At 44.4% G+C, this 21,474-nt stretch overlaps 1 protein-coding gene across 1 annotated transcript in view; it reads right to left on the bottom strand.

Moving 5' to 3' along the window:
* The window catches only part of RASSF5 (Ras association domain family member 5), a 120,209-nt gene that overhangs the window by 9,354 nt on the left and 89,381 nt on the right, over positions 1-21,474 (bottom strand). Inside the window, exon 3 of the mRNA XM_063139023.1 lies at positions 3,014-3,127. Within this exon, the coding sequence (XP_062995093.1) occupies positions 3,014-3,127 (114 nt within the window). The remainder of the gene's footprint in view (positions 1-3,013; positions 3,128-21,474) is intronic.

The raw sequence follows: 21,474 nt of genomic DNA, 5'->3' as shown, positions 1-21,474 counted from the left end.
CTGCTTCCAGAGCGGCATAGGTTCTCAGGCAGCTGCTGAACCACAGCGCAAAATGGTGGGTTTTGTTCATCTCAACTCATCTGCGCTAGAACAATAGAGCCACAGCTATTTGTGGGAAATCATTTGCTGGTATTCATAGGGTACTGCGGTGGCTACAGAAAGTTTCAATTGAAGGCTCAAATTAGCTACAGAACAGAAGTCTGCCCAGCTGCTACATGGCTCACACCAATTACACAGCAGGTTCATGATAGAAGTCCTGAAGGAATCCGGCTGATGGTTGGGCATATCCAAATCCTCCTATACTCAAAGGGTGTATGGATCAGCCCCTTATAAGAGGGGCATTCTAAAGTTGCCCTCCATACCAGAATTCCTGTGACCCATTCCTGTGAGCAAAGTGGAACAGATCAGACCCTGAAGCCTCTGCCGAGGCTGCAAGGCTGAAATAATGGATTTTGTACCTATCCCACTAAGTCATAGTTCATTTCACAGAAGAATTGATGGAACAGAGAACCCAGGAGTGTTAGGAGCAAGGCCAGTTTTCTGCAGTGTTTGTTTTTTTACTCCTTATCTGTGTAACACCTGAGGCCTTCCTTTGAGTGCAACCTCCAAGCAGGTGGAAACAAAAAAGAGGGCCTTCTCGGTGGTGGCCCCCTGACTATGTGCTATCTCCAGTATTCAAGGCAGTAAGCCTGTGTGCACCAGTTGCTGGGGAACATGGGTGGGAGGGTGCTGTTGCACCATGTCCTGCTTGTTCATCCCTGGCCGATGGCTGGGTGGCCACTGTGTGAACAGAGTGCTGGACTAAATGGACCCTTGGTCTGATCCAGCACGGCACTTCTTATGTTCTTATGGAATGAGCTCACTGCCCACTGAGACACTGTCATCTTCTCGCCGCAAGGTCAAGACTGCCCTCTATCCCCAGGCATTTAATGGTAAATGATGGGGCACCTATGCCAGTGATCTTAAACAGATATATTGTTAAAATTGTTTACTGAAATTGTTTTTAGCTATTTAAATTGTTTTACATTTTTTATGATTTTTTTTAGACTATGCTTTATCATAATGTTGTATTTTGTAATGTTGTATAATGATGGTGTTGTTTATACCTTTTGTGAAGTGTTGTGAACAGCCCAGAGAGCTTTATTGGGTGGTACAGAAATAAAATTAATGAATTAATGAAAATAATGATAATAACAATCATCAGCATCATATCCTATTCTCCTCCTGCTGTCTCACAGCAACCTTGTGAGGTAGCTCACCATGAGAAGGAGAGTTTTGATCATTGCTTATTTAACAAATGTGATCCAGATAGCCCAAAGCACATAATTATTTGCTATATTCAAAGCACTATTTTGTGGCCCAAGTGAATCTAAAAGGTCACCTCAAGCAACTTTGCCTGTGGTATTTCCCAAATGCAACTGGGAAAGCCCCTCTGTTTCCCTCAACTACTTCTGTAAGCTGCCCAATGCCTGTGACTTGCATAGATGTACATCCAGAGAGCCTAGTCATTTTGTAGCTATTCAAAACCTGGTTAAGCAAAGCTGTAGGCTCAGTTAAGGAGCTTTGTCACTTCTGTTATGGTCTACTGCAGCCTTCCCCACCTGGGTGTCCTCCAGATGTGTTGGAATGCAAGTCCCATCATTCCCAGCTAGCCAATGGGCATGCTGGCTGGGAAAGATGGGATGTGCAGTCCAGCCCACCTGGAAGGCACCCAAGTTAGAGAAGCTGTTCTCTTGTACAGCAGCAGGAATCCACAGAAAACTCACGCCATGGGGCATGCATTCTATAAAATATGTCCATATGAAATAAAACAGGCCAAAGGACTGAACAGATTGATGGCACATCTGTGCTGCTCAAGATGTGATATATCCGCCTGGTGATGGCAGCATCAAATGTGTGACAGGCTAATATTGATCAGTTCGGGTAAGCGCAGCAGCATCTATGAAATAATGTACAATCCAAATACAATCACGCATATCGATCAACTTGCTGGGAGAGGAATTGACACAGACCAGAGCTCAGCGCTCGAATCTCGAGAAGCAGAGATGTAAATAAATGAAAGCCAATTCTTTACGGATGTATTGATTAGGAATCCACAGACTATACACTCACAAAATGACCTCCCACTCTAAGCTCCAAAGGATAGGAAAAAATAATACCGGTTTTACTATTTAGTCTTGGCAGTCACTCCATAAAGCACCATCACTTCTGGTGTGCAGACATTTCCATTCGCCTGGCCAGCCTCCTTTCCCCCAAAGCTCAGGTGCTAAACATGGCCCAGGAGTTAGGTGCCACAAGTGGAAGACACTGAATGCAGCGAATCATAGAATCATGGAATGGTAGAATTGGAAGGGGCCTGTAAGGCCATCAAGTCCAACCCCCTGCTCAATGCAGGAATCCACCTTAAAGCATCCTTGACAGATGGTTGTCCAGCTGCCGCTTGAATGTCTCTAGTGGGGCAGAGCCCACAACCTCCCTAGGTAACTGGTTCCATTGTTGTACTGCTCTAACAGTCAGGAAGTTTTTCCTGATGTCCAGCCAGAATCTGGCTTCCTGTAACTTGAACCCATTATTCCGTGTCCTGCACTCAGGGATGATTGAGAAGAGATCCTGGCCTTCCTCTGTGTGACAACCTTTTAAGTTTTTTGAAGAGGGCTATCATGTCTCCCCTCAATCTTCTCTTCTCCAGGCTGTTAAATGCCTTAGCCTTCTCAATTCAGAGTTAGTTTAGGCCATTCCATTTAGAGGAAAGTCCAGCCTGCGGGAATTAGGGCTTCATTTGTTTTTTGTCTTTTTTCAGTTATTGAGGGAGGGGCAGGACAAGGGCACATTTTCCTGTGCCTATAAGGGGAGTGGGGCAGAGATTTAGTTGCCCTTTGGCTTAGACAAGACTCCACCACAACTGCCCAGAGGAAAAAGTAGGCTCAGCTTCAGTATCGTGTTCTGTGGCTTGTACAACAAGAAGACACCATAATAAAAGTTTAAAAAATAATGCAGAAAATGCAGTACAAACCAGTTTCATCAGCAAGCAGTTGTTGACCTTTGCATTGTAATTGTCGATCTTCACCTTGAGCTCTTGGACAGTCGGAGCTTTCAGTTTCTCTTCTTCCACTGTTTTTGTTACATTCTAGAACAAAAGATAAGTGACACTTAAGATACACCTCAGTTTGACTCATGCAACCTTTGGAATCATGTTTGTCTACACAGAGTTTGACAACGCAAGCACTCATCCTGCCACAGTGCATTTCATTCTCTCCCATGGCACATTTTACATGTGTACAAACATTCATACATGCAACCACACATATGCATTATTTATTGACCCTGTTCAGACAACACTTTGGGGAACATGGAACTTAGTGCTGCTACCACACGACTGCAGAACCATGGCCCATTGGGTGGTTTGCCTAACCATACCCTAACCACATAACTCTCCGCTGATCTCTTCAGTCCTCTGATTGGTCTGTTCCGCATCCCAACGTCCCTTCTGGCACGCACGGCCCTGGGGACCAGTTTCCTGGCTGAGGCTGGCAGCCATTTTGAATTTGTGGCCCCCAGGGCTTCTGTAGCCACGTGGTTTTGTAGCAACCATAGTTAGGGGAAAGACCTTAAACACACGTATGCCTTCATGGTTAGCCCAAAATGGTTAACCAGCATGGCTTAGCATGTCATCTGAACAGGGTCATATAAATCAATAGAGAAGGCAGCAGTTGTCAAAGTCAAAGTCGAACAAATAGTGCATAAGGCACACAACTATATATATTATAGAGCATATATAAGTAGAGATGACGGTGGCACTGAACAGACCTGTGCGCCAGTGTGCTGATGCCACCACCATCACCATTACCACCATCGCTGCTGCTGGACCTATCTGGCTGCTTCCCTCAGCATCCGGCAGGCACTGGAGGGTGGGGCTGAAAGGAGCGGCAAGTTGCACATGCCAATGCCTGGTCCCGTCACCGATGTATGTACTTTGGTGGCAGAGCAAGCATCATTAAGCTGACCAGTGGAGGCTGGTGGCTCCGATACCTTGGATAGCTCCTTTAGACTTCTGACTGAAACCCAGAATGAACCTACCACCCCACTGACCTCGGAGCCACCAGCCTCTGCTGAACCTGGCAGTGCTGCAGAGTTTGAGTGCACAACTGCAATCAGGACCAGTGCCGGGCCGCTCTTACTGCCCTCGTTGCAGGCTAAGCTGCCTGGCTGTGCCCAGGACAGAAGGGGCAGTGCCTCCCTCCCTCCCGTCCCCACAGCAGCAGCAGCAGCATTGTTCATTAGAGCTCAGGGCCACGTGCTCAAATTCCCCAGTACTACTGGCTTCACTATGCCAGCCCTAAGCTTGATGCGCACACATTGCCCAGGAAATTTGTGTGTTTGGCTCACGGCTCTGTTGAGCACTGCTCTCCAATCCCTGCCAAACACCACAGGTGAGCCAGGGGCCAGCTGGCCATGGATGCTGCATCCCAGGATTAAAAAGAGAAGAACCGGCCTCTTCACACAGGAAAGAAAAATCCTGGAGTCAGCCCTGGTAGGCCTTCTGCCCAACCATGCCAGTTTCTAAGATGCCTAAACTATATGAAACACTGTACACAGATTAAAAACATAAAAACAGTCTTTGCCTGCAGGATTACAGTTTAAAATTTATAACACAAATAATAATAATAATAAAAAGCATGGGGAGGATGAGGAAAATAAGCAGACCCAGGCACCAATTTTAAAAGTGACATCATTTTCTTACAATGACTAGCTGGAGTGAAAGCAGTTCAGGGGAGGGAGGAGCAAACTGGCAGCCGGTCTCTCGTCCAAGCAGATAAAGAGGGTCACACTATTCGGTCTCTCCCTCTACACACATCCTCCTCAGAGAGCTGCAGGTGTAAGGTTTTAACTTTTGTCTCAATAAACCAAAAAAACAAAAACAAAAAACCTCTTGTTGCACAGTTTACTTATACCAACTCCACTAAGTTTGAGGCAGTGGGGCAAAAAGGACGCAAATGAACAGAAAAGACAGGGTAGGGTGGTCAAAACCTTATGGTGTTACCACGAAGCAGCCACCGTGTTAGCTTCTGCCTGCAGACAAATTTAGGAAGTTTGGGTCAGGCAGCCAGGTGAAGGAGGGCACAAGAAAGATGACGCAAAAGAAACCAAGCAAGGAAAGTGGGGAGGAACAGCGGCCAAGAAAGGCTCCATCAAGACTTCAGTCCAAAGCAATGAAGCAAAACCGTGTGCCTCTTCAACGACACACAAGACCAGGCATGAGAACGCAGAAGTGGAACGCAAACAAAGACTGATGCGAAAATGCTGTACTTCCTTTACCTCTGTCCATGCCCATTTCATAGCTGCAGATTACGCAAAAAAAAATCTAATCTGAATCTGTCCTTAGGTAAACTTCCTCCATTGCCACCACCGCCTATAGGCAAATCAACATAAAGTTTTGTGGCTCGTACAACAATTCCCATAGATGCATACATGCAAAACAAATGGGAGGCAAACGGACATTCAAACAACCCAATCGGAGATTATCCATGACTTGGATAAGTCAGAAATTAAGAGAACTTCTTCAAGCAGGGTGATGGCTTTAACGCCAAGGGTTGTATCCAACCTGACCATCCACCAGTAGAATGGAAACCATTGCTGGAACAGTTTGTTGCTCCCCGCTGCAGCCCCTGCCCCCACCCCACAAATTCACAACAGCATGGGGAAGAGCACAAGGGAAAGTCTGTTTGCGCAACATTGGAGTTAAGGATAAAGCTCCTGTATTTTAACAGTTGCAATGAAGGGGGCATTTCACATGGGACAGCTTGCCATATCTTAGCACTTGCAGGAACTTGAAATGCTGTAGCTGTTGAAAAATCCTTCTATCCCGCAACTGTGGAAGCTACAGGAACCCTTAATGTGGACCCCACCTACATAAAATCCATTTTCATATATCTTCGTTAATTGTAATTCTCCAAGCCCTAACCAAAAAGAAGATCTACAGGTGAGCAGTAGAATGAACTTGTGGCAGGACTGATGTTCAGTGTACTAAACCCCTTCTAATTTCTCTATCAAGGGGATACTAACAGTTTGATTCTTAAAATAAGTTATGTCACATGCAAACTGCAATGTTACGTTTGCTGCTGCTGGTTTTTGCAAAATTCAAAAATATTTTCTCAAAGGACAGGGAAGAAGAATACACAGACATGCAATATAGGTATTATTTAGAAGCAGGTATGGGGGAGAGAAAAAGTCCAAAATCGAACCAAAGCAATGTTGGCTTCCCTTTACAATCTGAATTCTTTTTTTAATACATCATCATCATCAAAATGATTTCTATGCTCATTTTTCCAAATTACGCTCACAAGAACAGTAAACAAATTGTCAATACAGAGGTAAAACGAAAACAAAGTTATAAATATATTGAACACGTTTCATAACAATATTTCTATCCACATAGAGAAACCTCAGTTACTTTGCTGAGATTCTTCTAAACTGTTAAAGAGAATGGCATGTAGTGCAACTCTGTCGTTTTATGTGGCTCCTAAGAACCTGTACTCCATCCTAGAGCCAATCTACACTGCTGATTTAAAGTGGAGAGAAAGAGCAGATCGGGGCCATTTGTGACAGATGACACTGTCACAAATCTGCTGCCACCCCAGCGCTTCCCTCTTGAAAAGGCGCATTTTCAGAAAGTTTTTATATTCCGTTGTTTTTCTTAAATGTGCCTCTGGAGCAGTTCTGTGGCACTGTGCTCTGTCCCCCCACATTAAAGCCAGGGTATGCCTCTGTGACCTGCAAGTCACATGATCAAGGGGTGTGTCTGCCCCTTCCCCCCATCCCCTCTTTTTCTCCGTTTGCAGTAGGGGCTGCTTTCACAACAAGTAGCCTCCTTTCCCCATTCATAATAGCAGTAGCTGTTTCATTCACAATAGTGGAGTAGCCAGTTTATATGTAGTACAAAACAAATAATACAGGGAAGGAGAGGGTGGCCAGCCATGCTATTTCGCAGTTGCGAGGCTGCAACTTTGCAGCAATGATACACATACACCTAAGGAATACCCAGAAGGGAAGGGAAGAGGGCAGCAAGCTGCAGTGTTTTGCAGTTGTGAGACACCTACAACTTCCCGGTCAGCAATACAACTAAGGAATGCCCAGAAGGGAAGGAGAAAGGGTGGCCAGTAGAGCAAGGGAGCATGGACCGGACCGGGATGGAAACAAGCCTCCTCAGTCACGGAATTGTGCTGGGTTGCTCCTTTGCAACCGTTTGCTTTTTCCATTCACAGATTGCAGTTGCTGATTCATTCATGTCTCCCCTTTCAGAATAGTCCCGTATGTGTGATTTTCCTACGTGTTTGTGGAGAAAAGGAGGAGGCTAAGTTCTGATAAAGGGTAGTGGAAGCAACAGCATTCCTGCTGCTGTCTCCAGAGCACTAGCAGAGGGAGGCAGTTCCAGCCCTTTACCTCCCTGCAGTACTTTGGTGCCTCCTGTCTGCCCATCTGTCTGTCCACGAGCTTCAGTATTGGTTCACAGTAGGTGAATGCAAGGGGGAGAGGTTGAAGGGAAACTATCCCACATCTCTTCCATTAAACCTCCCTAAGCAGTGGAGCATGGAGAAGGCCGGGAGCAAGCCTTGTTCCTATCCACACTCCTGGGAACCTCCAGGAAACCTCCATGCTCCAGGAAACCTCCAGATATTTAGGACTACAACTCCCAAGATCCCTGGGCCCAGTATACTGTCTGGGGGGTGCTGGTACATGTAGTCTGACACACCTGGAGGCTGCCAGATTGGGCAAAGCTTCAACAAATAGAGATTCCAGTGAGGCATTGATCCAAATTGCTCTGGGATTTTGCCTGTTTCAGGCCAAATGGAAGAACAGAAAGCTGGAGGATGTGAACAGCCTGTTTCCAGAGGGTCCCGAGAGGCTACTGCCCAGCACTCTGGCCCATAAAACATCTCAACCAATGGCACATCAGGAGCTCATAGACCTGTTTCACAGCAACATTTCCATGTAGAGGATTGCAAGCTTTGCTCCGTGTAAATAATACTCAGTAGAGATCCCCAGGAGGAATATCTTCAGGTGAAATGCAGGAGGTGCCGATCACAAAGAAAAGGAAAATATAACAGCTTGACAGAACTAACACTGTTGTGGCAGAAAGTATACCAGACTCTGTTTTTACATCGAAAAGAACACCATAAAAACCAAATGGAGACAAGGAGAAATGTGTGCTAAGAAAAAGGCTTCCTAGCATAGGGCAAGTAAATCTTCAGAGATGAACAAAGCACAAACTAAGCCAATAAGGAGGCTTTGTGCCGTATTTAATTTACAGACTGCATTGCCAAGGCTTCTCAAGTAACACCGCAGGCTGGTTTGGATGTAATGTTAAACCATAGTTTAGTGTTACAAGAAGATGTCTCGCATCCCCACATACTCCCTCATCCCCCGTCCTGCTCAGGTGTGCCTGCAAAGAGGCATTTGGAAGATTTTGCTTCAGGTTTTGATTAACCACATCTTGCTATGTCTACCAAACCCAGAGAAACTGCTCAACTCTAGTTAGTGGAAGCAAGCCAACTTCAAACCATAGTTTATGAAGTTGGCTCATTTTCAATGACCATAATTAAGATTAACCACAGTTTAAGATATGGGTCCCCAAACTTTTGGGACCCACGGGCACATTTGGGAATTTGAGAATGTACTGTGGGCACCACCACAAAATGGCTTAAATAGAGGAAGTGTCTAGTCACATAACGGCTGCAGTAGGGGCCCGGCTAGTCAAAATTGTGCTAAAGAGGTGGTGGAGTGTGGGCGGGGAGAGAAACAGTGAAGCTGGCGGCTGGGAGGAAGGGGGAAATAGCAAGGCAAAGGAGTAGAGGGGAGAGAAAGAGAAAGGCTAGAGGAGAGAAAGGGGGAGAAATAAGACTGCTGGAACATTTTCCAAGTTTATTTTTTTAAAAAAATTATTTGAAGGGGGCAGGGAATGGAGAGCTTTGACACAGTGGTGGAGTCCCCTCTGGCTGCCATGGCTCCCACTAGCCTGGGTTCTAGCATCCAGTCCACTTTCTCCACATTCGGTATCATTTTTTCTGCCTCTCTCACGTCCCCCTTTACTCGCCCGTTTTCTGAGCTAAAAAGCTGCAAACATCCTAACACCCTCCAGGCCCTTGAGCAGTTGGGTTGCCCTTTTCTGTAGCTCTCCCAGCTCTACGATATCCCTTTTGAGATGCAATGACCAGAAGCGTGCACAGTATGGAAGGGGTGGGATCGTGGTATGCAGATGAAAAGAGGCGGGGACACGTTACGAGTTTGTACTGGGCCCAAGCATACTTTTCTTACCCAGCAGTGGGAAGGCTTTTGAAAGAGAGGCACAGCCCACAGGGAGGAAGAATACTGATCACTGCTGGTGCAAACCATCTAGCACAGCCTTCCTCAACCTGGGGCGCTCCAGATGTGTTGGACTGCATCTCCCAGAATGCCCCAGCCTGGGGCATTCTGGGAGTTGTAGTCCAACACATCTGGAGCGCCCCAGATTGAGGAAGGCTGATCTAGCAGGATCAGGGCAGGCAGCAGAGCAACGGTGGCACAATACCAGCAGTGATGTCACCAATAAGGTCACCGGTATATTACTCTACCCTGCTCCCTGGCTTTATGCTTGATAATATCATCACTTAGGAAAGCAGAGATTGGAAAGCGCTCCAAAATATATCATTCTGCTCCCAATCAAGGCAGAGCTACCTGAAGCTGGTGCTAATAGCAACTCTGCCATAGTTTGGAGGAAATCGATGTACAGAGAAGTGATGGGGGTCATAAAGTCATTCAGTGGAATAGAGGGAATGAATGAATGAATCATCATGACTTTGCTTTAATTAGCGCACCAATTTAAAAGTGCTGCACTACCACCAATGAGCTGCAGCCTTACCTAAAATTTCATTTTTCTTAAGCGGGATGCAATTGAAAGCTAACCTCGGCAGCAATACATGTATGGATGTAATTCAATTCAGTTTTAGAACACTGGTCATCCATATATACACAAATACATATACGCACACACACATAAACGATTTACATTCTCCAGGCAAGGAATACAATTATAATTATACTCAGTTTCATGTGATGCTTTTCCCCAGAGGTGGCAATGATAGTATGGAATGTTAAAAACCTGCATGTTTAATTCCTAACCAATCCCTTTCCTTCTCATCACAAATGGAATTGAATCCATGCATCTGCAGCCTGTACTGGAAATTGCTTTCTATAGGAAACACACAAGGGCTTTTCTCTCCTAATTCGAATTCCTTCTAAAGGAAGACAAATAGGTGGAATTCCCACTTGGGACTTTATGCAAATCCATTCATTAATGTTTAGATGTCATCTACTCAAGACCTGTCACAGACAGGACCCCAAAGAGAAATGTAATTAGGAGGTTCAGAGAATCCAGCAAAAGGGGGGGGGGAATAAACAACTTTGGAGACACCTGTCACAGCAGTGGGGATCTGGAGGTGGCTCGTTAAATGAACAATGGGCTGACTGCCACAAATGTGTGTAGCACCAGATGCTAGATCGATTTAATGGAACTGCAGATGCTAAATCATCATGCTATTAATGCATTTCATTTTCCCAACAATTTTGGGGACAATGAGAGTTCCGAGGAATAAGCGGTTAGGTCCAACTCCAGTATCAAGATCCACTAAAATCAATACCGTCACACTGAGTTACATGAGCTGGGCTCTTGCCATAATAATATGTTGAAAAACTCAAGCAAAGAAGAGGAGATTGGTGGTCAAATCCTTTAGTGTCAAACTCTTTCAGCCCAATGGCCAAATTAATTTTGCAGCCAGATTCTTTCCCAAAGGCAAAAAGTTACTGCCAGTAACTAAGGGTGTTTCTACATTAAGCAAAAAAACAAAACAAAAACCGACATAAAAACTCTCATCCTTACCATGGCTTTCTGGTTCTTTCCAGTATTAGAACGGGCTCCTTTATACAGCAGACACATGGTTTGAATTGAGGCAGCACCTCCCTCCCCCCTGACGTGTGTGTGAAGGAGGGGGGAGTCTTGTTTTCGTTGCTTAACTTGTGCTATACTGTTTCCTCGCAGCCCCCAGGAAAGCCAGGACTTACTTCTGAGCGGATGTAAGTTTGTGCTGTAAGTCTACAACCCTTGGCACACTCCCATGGGAGTAAGCCCCACTGAACTTAAAGGGATGCTCTTGGTGGGGTGGGGGCTCAGATCTGCCTCCCTTTGTTGCAGGGAGGCATTTTATCCTCTTCTCCTTTGATGGCAGACACGGAAATTCCTTCCTCAGCAAGTTCATAGTGCAACGCCAGCTTTACACACTGCTGATTTTGCACTATTATCTCTGATCTTTCTGAAAACGGAATACGGGGGAGGGAGGGCAGGAGATGCTCTGACTGTTAACGATGTCATGTAATGACTGGCAAACTTCCATGAAAGGCCAGTCACAAGCGTGCTAAAAACTACGTTTAGAGAAGCCCAGTGCCTTAGGAGAGGCATTTCAACCTTTTAGAATAGGAACAAAGTCCAAGGTTTGGAAAACCATGCAGTCTGGGTTTGGCCTGAGGTTTGAAACTCCGGCTTTGTGTGCTGCAACCCTGCCATGGGAGCCAGAGACAGCTGTAGGGGACATCAGAGACCGATCCTAACCACTCTTACCACTCTTCCCAGTGCGGATGCTGACCCAGAGCATCTGCTCATGCCCTTCCCATCAAAACACTTGGAGCAGCCTTCCAATAGGAGGCCGAGTGCTCAACCCTCACTGAATTTCAGTGCTGGAGATTAGTAAAACAGAAAAAACCAGCCAAAGGAGGTCAAGTACTCAGAGGCCGGGCGCTTAAGGAAAACAAGACAGGACACATGATAGCAGTGAAATAAGTGGAGCAGATGGGCTTTTGTCTTTATGGATTCTTGAATGGACTTCCAAGATGAATGAAAAAGAAAATGGATACAGTTCAATGAAGATAGGGAGAGCATTTGGGGAAATTAACCTTCTAGATTGGGGCTGGGCAGACTTCAGGATTATCAGATCTACAGTCGTGTGAAAAAGAAAGTACACCCACTTGGAATTTTACATATCAGGACATAATAACAATCATCTGTTCCTTAGCAGGTCTAAAAATTAGGTAAATACAACCTCAGATGAACAACAACACATGACATATTACACCGTGTCATGATTTATTTAACAGAAATAAAGCCAAAATGGAGAAGCCATGTGTGAAAAAGTAAGTACATCTTCTGATTCAATAGCTTGTAGAACCACCTTTAGCAGCAATAACTTGAAGTAATCGTTTTCTGTATGACTTTATCAGTCTCTCACATCGTTGTGGAGGAATTTTGGCCCACTCTTCTTTACAACGTTGCTTCAGTTCATTGAGGTTTGAGAGCATTCGTTTATGAACAGCTCTCTTGAGGTCCCGCCACAGCATTTCAATCAGGTTGAGGTCTGGACTTTGACTGGGCCATTGCAACACCTTGATTCTTTTCTTTTTCAGCCATTCTGTTGTAGATTTGCTGGTGTGCTTGGGATCATTGTCCTGTTGCATGACCCAGTTTCATCCAAGCTTTAGCTGTCAGACAGATGGCCTCACATTTGACTCTAGAATACTTTGGTATTTAGAGGAGTTCATGGTCGACTTACTGACTGCAAGGTTCCCAGGTCCTGTGGCTGCAAAACAAGCCCAAATCATCACCCCTCCACCACCGTGCTTGACAGTTGGTATGGGGTGTTTGTGCTGATATGCTGTGTTTGGTTTTTGCCAAATGTGGTGCTGTGCATTATGGCCAAACATCTCCACTTTGGTCTCGTCTGTCCAAAGGACATTGTTCCAGAAGTCTTGTGGTCTGTTCAGATGCAACTTTGCAAATCTAAGCCACGCTGCCACGTTTTTTTTTTATTATTATTATTATTTATTTATATAGCACCATCAATGTACATGGTGCTGTACAGAGTAAAACAGTAAATAGCAAGACCCTGCCGCATAGGCTTACAATCTAATAAAATCATAGTAAAACAATAAGGAGGGGAAGAGAATGCAAACAGGTACAGGGTAGGGTAAGCAGGCACAGGGTAGGGAAAAGCTAACAGTAGAAAGTAACAGTAGAAGTCTGCACAACATCAAGTTTTAAAAGCTTTAGGAAAAAGAAAAGTTTTTAGTTGAGCTTTAAAAGCTGTGGTTGAACTTGTAGTTCTCAAATGTTCTGGAAGAGCGTTCCAGGCGTAAGGGGCAGCAGACGAAAATGGACGAAGCCGAGCAAGGGAAGTAGAGGCCCTTGGGCAGGTGAGAAACATGGCATCAGAGGAGCGAAGAGCACGAGCGGGGCAATAGTGTGAGATGAGAGAGGAGAGATAGGAAGGAGCTAGACCGTGAAAAGCTTTGAAGGTTAACAGGAGAAGTTTATATTGGATTCTGAAGTGAATTGGAAGCCAATGAAGAGATTTCAGAAGCGGAGTAACATGGTCGGAGCGGCGAGCTAAGAAGATGATCTTTGCGGCACAGTGGTGAACAGAAACCAATGGACTGATGTGAGAAGAAGGAAGGCCAGAGAGAAGAAGGTTGCAGTAGTCCAACCGTGAAATAACCAGTGCATGAACAAGCGTCTTGGCAGAAGAGACAGACAAAAATGATCGAATCCTGGCAATATTATACAGGAAAAATCGACAAGATTTAGCTACTGCCTCAATATGAGGAATAAAGGAGAGCGAGGAGTCGAAGATAAAGCCAAGGCTACGAGCTTCCTTGACCGGAGTAAGCGTAACATCATTGACAGTAAGAGAGAATGAGAGATGAGGAGAAGGTTTAGGAGGAAAAACAAGCAATTCAGTCTTTGCCATGTTAAGCTTCAAGCGACGATGAAGCAGCCAAGCTGAGATATCTGAAAGACATGCCGAGATACGATCGTGAACATCAGGAGAAAGTTCCGGAGATGACAGATATAGTTGTGTATCATCGGCGTACAGATGATATTGGAGGCCATGAGATTGAATAAGCTTGCCCAAGGGCAACATGTATAAGGAAAACAACAACGGGCCAAGCACCGAGCCTTGCGGAACCCCTACTGAAAGGGGAAAGGAGGAAGACGAGCTGCCATTAGTCAACACGCTGAAAGAGCGACCCGCTAGATAGGAGGCAAACCAGTTATAGACAGAAGAGAGAACCAGTTTTAGAGAGTTTTAGAGAGAAGAGGCTTTCTCCTGGCAACCTTCCAAACAAACCATACTTGTTCAGTCTTTTTCTAATTGTACTTTCATGAACTTTAACATTTATCATGCTCACTGAGGCCTGTAGAGTCTGAGATGCAACTCTTGGGTTTTTTTGCAATTTCTCTGAGCATTGCACGGTCTGACCTTGGGGTGATTTTGCTGGGACGTCCTCTCCTGGGAAGATTGGCAACATCTTGAATGTTTTCCACTTTTGAATCATCTTTCTCACTGTAGAATGATGGACTTTAAATTGTTTGGAAATGGCCTTATAACCCTTCCCAGATTGATGGGCAACAGCAATTGCTTCTCTAAGATCATTGCTGATGTCTTTCCTCCTTGGCATTGTGTTAACACACACCTGGATGCTCCAGACCAGCAAACTGAAAAAACTTTGGCTTTTATAGAGGTGGTCATACTTGCTGATGATCAATTAATCACGGGCATTTGATTAGCAGCACCTGTCTGCTACTTAGCATCGTAATTCCTATGGAAGCAGTAAGGGTGTACTTACTTTTTCACACATGACTTCTCCATTTTGGCTTTATTTCTGTTAAATAAATCATGACACGGTGTAATATGTCATGTGTTGTTGTTCATCTGAGGTTGTATTTCCCTAATTTTTAGACCTGCTAAGGAACAGATGATTGTTATTATGTCCTGATATGTAAAATCATACAATTCCAAGAGGGTGTACTTTCTTTTTCACATGACTGTATTTTGTTTTTAACTAGAACCCTGAAATCTAGATCCAATGCAAAAGAAACGTTCACATAGAGTTTAAGAATTCAGAGCCCAGAACTAAATAGAACTCACAAGCCAGATGACATCGGGGGAGGCACCATGCCCCCTGATGTCATCTGGTCAGGGAGGGTGAAGTATTTAAAATCCCGCTCACTCTACCAATTGTATCAGTGAGCGGCCCACTAAGAGGAATCTCTGAATCTCCACTGTTATCTCCTATCAGTGAGCCAGATGAGGCCTGCGGGCCAGAGGTTCCCCATCCCTGCGTTAGCAGGATCTGCTCACATATTTTTCAGGACATTCCAACAACCATGATGACAAGGAACATTACCCTAAAAAAGTATAATGGTCAGACCCTTAAGATTCATGATTAGAAATCATATTCCACACACTTGCCCAGTCACAGCCATGCAGGTGGCTAGTCCTTCCAAATGAAACTATCAACTTTTCATTAAAAATCATAAATCATCTATGATATTATATTGATAACTAGCAGCGCTCCCCCAAGACATGTGCAATGATCCATACCGACCAAGCAACTCCAAACTTGACTTAACCACTTCTGTCCAAAGCACCTTTGGTCCTGGTTGCTGTCCTTCAGTTCCACCTCCCCCATATAGCGGCTAACATAATCCTTTCTAGCATCTTGGTGTGCTTTGTCCTAGCAACTGATCACAAGGGAAAACATGCAGCTGGTTTCTATGGAAATAAGGAGCTGACTCCAAAAAGGTAAATTTTCCTCTTCCCTAGTTTTAAAGGCAGGAGGCAAAGAAATCAACAACCATTGAAAAACGAACCTTAGCTCTAGCCAGTGTATTTAAGGACATCCATTCAAAACATTAGCTGTAAGGATTTCTGTTAGGGTCTTTTTAATGCTCCTGCAGGGTCAGAGCTGCAGAGAGCAAATAAAAATGCTTGAGAAAGCGGGATGGAGGGGGGGGGATGAAATAAAAAGAGAACATTTCTGGGAACAGTTTCCAGTGCTGAAAAAATATAACCCCCAACCATTTGTTAGTGTAGAATCAGACCAGCTTGAAGCAAATAGCACTGAGCAGTCTGAGTTCATTCCTGCTCCCCAATATGGCCAGCGGATTCACCGTTTATTCCTGCCTTCTTATATTTACATTATTGGATGCAATAAAATACTCAGTACTGATTGACTACACATTGAGAGATGGACACGGGACAAGTAGGGTAATTATCCACAGTAACCCAATTAAGCCTGGTGCACAGAATAGCTGTTGCTAGACCTAGTTTATACCCAACATCCCCATGCAACAGTATACCAAATCAAGTTCAGGAGGCAGAAAACTAATTGAATAAGATGAGTCTAACCTAGGAAAGCTGTAGGGATCTATCTTCTATATAGGCAAGGAGACCAGGAGGTCATCTGTCTCCTCCTCCAAAGTTTCTCTAGAGATAGGCCTTCTTCTGCCCCATGCTCAGAACCGGTCAGATGATCCTTTCCCTTTGAAGGTGATCTGTTTCATAACAAGCTTATGCAGGGCTTTGATCAGAGTCAGTGGTGTAGTGGTGAATCTGGAAGTGCAGGCATTCAACATGACAGTCCCAATTATTATTATTTATTACATTTATATACCGCCCCATAGCCGAAGCTCTCTGGGCAGTTTACAAAGATTATAGCCACACACCCCAAAAAGAGGCCAAAAATGCACACTGCAGTGTTGCTCAATATAATAAAACCAGTTCTAGCAGTTTTCATCTCCACTAAAAGCAGTTCTTTTGTAAAGCTAATGAGTTTTACTTACCTAATCAAGATCAAATGACTTCAAAATACTCTGTATTACAACAGAGACAGTTCACAATTATGAACTTTTCTACATAAGACATTTATTGTGCGCTTGTCATTTCCTACTCATGGTTATTTACGGATTCTTTAGAAAATGTCATGACCTTCTAGTTTAGTTTCTTGTCTAACCAACACAATCTGCAAGTTGTTTTTAGAGCAGGAAAAATGCAGCATTTGATTGTGGAAGCAAAAGGAAGTGCGATTTCCTCTTGTGTTTTTGTGCTATTCCGCAATACCACACTGCCACCCAGAGGTTATGCAGTGGAAAACCAGAGTAGGAAACACTCCTTGCGTAGCACTCAGATCTCAATTCTGTGACAAAACAAAAAGTAGATGCGGCGAACTAACAGCCTTGCGTAAAAAGCTCTAAAGATTATGTTGAGACAATTAATTCCCTACCCCCACCCGATAACCATGAGATTTCAGCTAAACTTGGAAGGAACAGAGAAAGGTGTGTGTGGGGGGGGGGGGGGAGATGACATCAGCATCCCTGCTAATCAAAAAGTGGTGGAACTGCATCCCTGGGTGCTCTGGCTCCACTACATCACTGGCCTCCCACTCCTAAAGAGCACTTCTCCCTTCACGAGATAACGTCTCGTTCTGCCACACAGAGAGACTCCTGCAGAAAGGTGGGTCTCACAGTTGCCCTGAAGGCATGGAAGCTGCTTTCCAACAGTGATGCAACCAGGTGGACACGGGCCTGTGGTGTGGGTCTTTCCCATGGAATTGGCACCTGGAGAAGCCAGCCGAATCACTCACATTCCAACCACTGCTGGCATTCAATTGTGCGTTATTATTACCATGCTCGCTCGCTCTATGCCTCTCCTGCAGCATTTCCAAACATGTTGCCCTCTAGATGTATGGGATTATAATTATGGTCAACGGCCAGGGGTGATGGGAGTTGTAGTCCAAAACATCTGGAGGGAATCAAGTTGGGGAAGGCAGCTCTGCAGTTGGCGCTGACACACCGTATGCATTCACCACTTGTCTCATCACCTGATGACATACATCTGAAGGCGTGAAAAAGGACCTCTCTTGAGTATATCAGGAGATATACAAAAAGACTCTTGTTGCTGGAAGAGGTTCAGGAAGCTAATTAGTTTTTTTGCTTATGAAAGAGGCAGGAGGGATCAAATCAAATCAAACCAAACCATTTCATGAGCTTGGAATGCATGGTACGAAGACACAGTGTTTCCTTTAACAGAAATTCTAACTGGTAACAAATACTGAGCTAACCTATGATCAGTGATTCACAAAACGATGAGGCATACTAGCGTCCTGCAAAAACGATGGACATTGGGGGGAAATGGTAAGAGGTTGCCACATCTGGAGACAGCTCTGTTTTGTTACAGGGGAGGAGAAAGAGCACTTCAGGAGGAGACAACTTATAGCTCACTCACTGCAATGTGAGTGCTTGTCCATAGCATCACTATTGAGATCAAGGAAGAGACACTTCTTGGCGGTCTCAAAAGATGGGATAGGGACTTTTGAGCATGCGTGCTTTGCACAGCTCCCAATAAAAGGCACGAGCTTAACCCATATGGGGAAGGAAAGAGGGAAAGGGACGTTGTCATACTGGGAAAACCAACTCTAGGCACCGTTTTACCCCACTTGGGAGTTAGTGATCCAACCCTAAGGAAGTGAGATTCTTAAATTAATGGATAGTATGTAAATCAGGGGTGGGGAACATGTGACTCTCCAGATGTTGCTGGACTTAAATACCCATCAGCCCTAGCCACCAAAGCCAATGGTGAGGGATGATGGCAGCTATAGTCTAACAACATCTGGAAGGCCATAGAATCCCCATTCCTGATGTAAATGAAGAGGCCAGCAGTTGTATTCCCAAAGAAGAAAAATAAAACACACACACAGATAAATATATCGAGAGAGAGACTGATGCAGCGGTTGATTCACTGCCCCTGCAGGTCAAAGAACTGAGGATGTGCAACAGAGAAGTCAGGGCTCTTCTGCCATCTGTCCTTGCTCCAGTGCCGCGCTGGGGATGTTCCCATGCGGAAGGTGAACTCCCATTGGTCGCCAAAAAAGAACAAGGGGGAGGGGATGTGCCCGGTGAGCCAAATGGCTTCCAGAAAGCCCACGCTGCCTCCTGCCATCGAGATTACCTGACAGCACTCCTCAGCGGCAAAAGCGTGATTTTTATATATAAAAGCGGGAGCAACTCAGCGCAATCAAGGCAGCCACACACACACAGAAAGAATGCATGAACTATTTTTAAGAACAGGAAGTGCACATTTGTTTTATAGTATGAAGAAGCATCCTTTGCTGAAAAACGGTAAAGAATAAAGATGAAGTGAAAAAGAATGGCCTCCCCTGACTGCCAAACTTCAAATTACCTAGGGAGGTTGTGGGCTCTCCTACACTAGAGGCCTTCAAGAGGCAGTGGACAAGCATCTGTCGGGGATGCTTTAGGGTGGATTCCTGCATTGAGCAGGGGGTTGAACTCGATGGCCTTGTAGGCCCCTTCCAACTCTGCTATTCTATGATTCTATGAATGTCTCTTCTGATGCAAACTCCATTCGTTTCCAATACTGCGGATATGCAGCACTTGAACCTGAGTCACCCATTTCTTAAGGCCAAAGTCCTTAGAGAAACTACTTTTCCTGAGACAAGGGAAGAGACAACACATCTTTGGAGCACGTGTTCTGAAGTACCTGCTGAATGATCTGAGTTCACGCAACACTGAGCACTTTCTCTGCATATTGGCTCATTCGGTGTGACTTATGGAATGCTCAAAAGCAGAGGCGCCCAATGATCGAGTAATAGCCAGCCATTTATTCATGCCATGCCATGCCTGGCATTCCAAACCATAAACACATTTTACGATCTAAATTAGGAGGCTGCATCTTGAAGTCTTGTCCACACACGTACTCCATGGGGGGAAATTAATCAGAGGAGGATATACTGCTAGTTATGTCAAGACTCTAAACATACTCCCAAGTGTTCAGGCACTAAAATGAAATAAAAAGTACCTTTCTTAAAAAGAAAAAAGCAAGGGTGCAGTGGGGAAAGAGGGGACATCTTCAGAGAATTCCCCTTTCCTTTGCTAGCAGCTTAATGATAATGTCTTCCATAAACAAATCCCAAAAGAACCCTTACGGTAGAAAGAGCCTGTGCCTCCGACATATCAAGTGTCAAGTGTCTTGTATATTCTTAGTTACATCCACACTGCAGCACTCTGCAGCTTTTGCAGTAAAGTCACATTTACCCTAGTTTCAGAGCTTTGGATATATATTTGCTGCCTTCAAGTACCACACCTTACACAGTCTTGCTTCAAAAGATAAGCATCATCATTATCATCATCAACAACAACAATGGCAACAAGAAAAGGTCACAGTTATCCCGTTAGTCACATCAGTCACCGGCATCACATCAAAAAACTATACAGAAAACCTTCACAGACTGGGCCTACCAAAATACATCTATACCAACATCCAGAAAGCAGTCATACTTAAAGCATATTCAATAGTCAGGAAATTTCTCAACCAATAAAAGATAGCATGACTTGGCAAAGCCCGTCATGTCCATCTAGAAAAAGTGCCATGAGAGAGAAAAAAGAGATAATGATGATGATGATGATGATGATGATGATGATGATGATGATGATAAGAGGCTGCTGAGTTTTGCATGAGCCTCAGTCCATCTATGCATTTGACCCTTTGGAACAAAGAGGATTGCTGTGAACAGAAACACTTGGATGGGGATTTCCTTGGTAGGAAGGGCCAGCATAACTGGATCCAATAGCTGACATTGGACTCCAACGTATAAACTATTCCACAGTTCATTTCACCACTGCAATAATAAACCAAATGACGATGTACAGTAGGTTGCTCTCTTATGGCCTAGCAATTTTACTTGTCTTGAAGGAAGAATAATTTTCCCTTTACAAGAACTTAGTAAGTTCAAAGTGAACCACCACCAGCCTGCCACCGTCAGCCTTTCCCCATACATGGTAAACATCCTTTAGATGTCCACTGGTGGATCCTTGTCCTATTTCCAGTGGACCACATAGCACCAGATGGTTGCTGGAATTCTTGTAAAGAATGCCGGACTAGGAGGACCTCGTTATGATGATCCTTCAAGACACTTCTTACATTCTTAAAGAAGAACACATAGGAGAAACTGGCGAGACTAAAATTTAAACCCATTTAATGGGGTGGGAAGTACTTAGAGCAGAGTCAGGAGAAAAGACCGCCAAAGAAACTAAAGCAACAACTTGCCAGGGATTTCTGGGCCATGCCTCTGCCAAATGAAAACAACTTGTTTTTTGTGTGTGGATAATTGTCTGGAAAACTCTTTGAAATCTCTTTGCCAAATTAGCCGTAAGGATATCACCTGGTTTAATTATAATTTCCACAGAGAGTATCTTTACTGGGTATAGGACTAACTAAATTATGGCCTCATAATAAGTTTGAAAGAATTTACCAAATGTAACAATCTCTTCATAAACCAGTCTGAGTCAATAAATCATCAAGTTCTCAATATCAATCTGGTGGGCAACTATCTTTTATGTGTTCTTAATAATCAGTTCAGGTTTGGGAGTTCTAGCTTTGATTTAACTTCTGGAAAGGGAACGCTGTTAGTCTATAGCACCAAAAACAAAGAAGAGGGTTATGGCACCTTAAAGATTAACGGATTTCGTACGGCATAAGCATTCACGGACTAGAAACAATGCCAGCGCATGAAAGCTTATGCCATAATAAATATGTT

This window comes from Elgaria multicarinata, chromosome 1 (assembly GCF_023053635.1).
Source record: "Elgaria multicarinata webbii isolate HBS135686 ecotype San Diego chromosome 1, rElgMul1.1.pri, whole genome shotgun sequence".
Classification (NCBI taxonomy): domain Eukaryota; kingdom Metazoa; phylum Chordata; class Lepidosauria; order Squamata; family Anguidae; genus Elgaria; species Elgaria multicarinata.
Note: the sequence above shows the minus strand (reverse complement) of the source record. Positions and strands in the feature narration are given on the sequence as shown.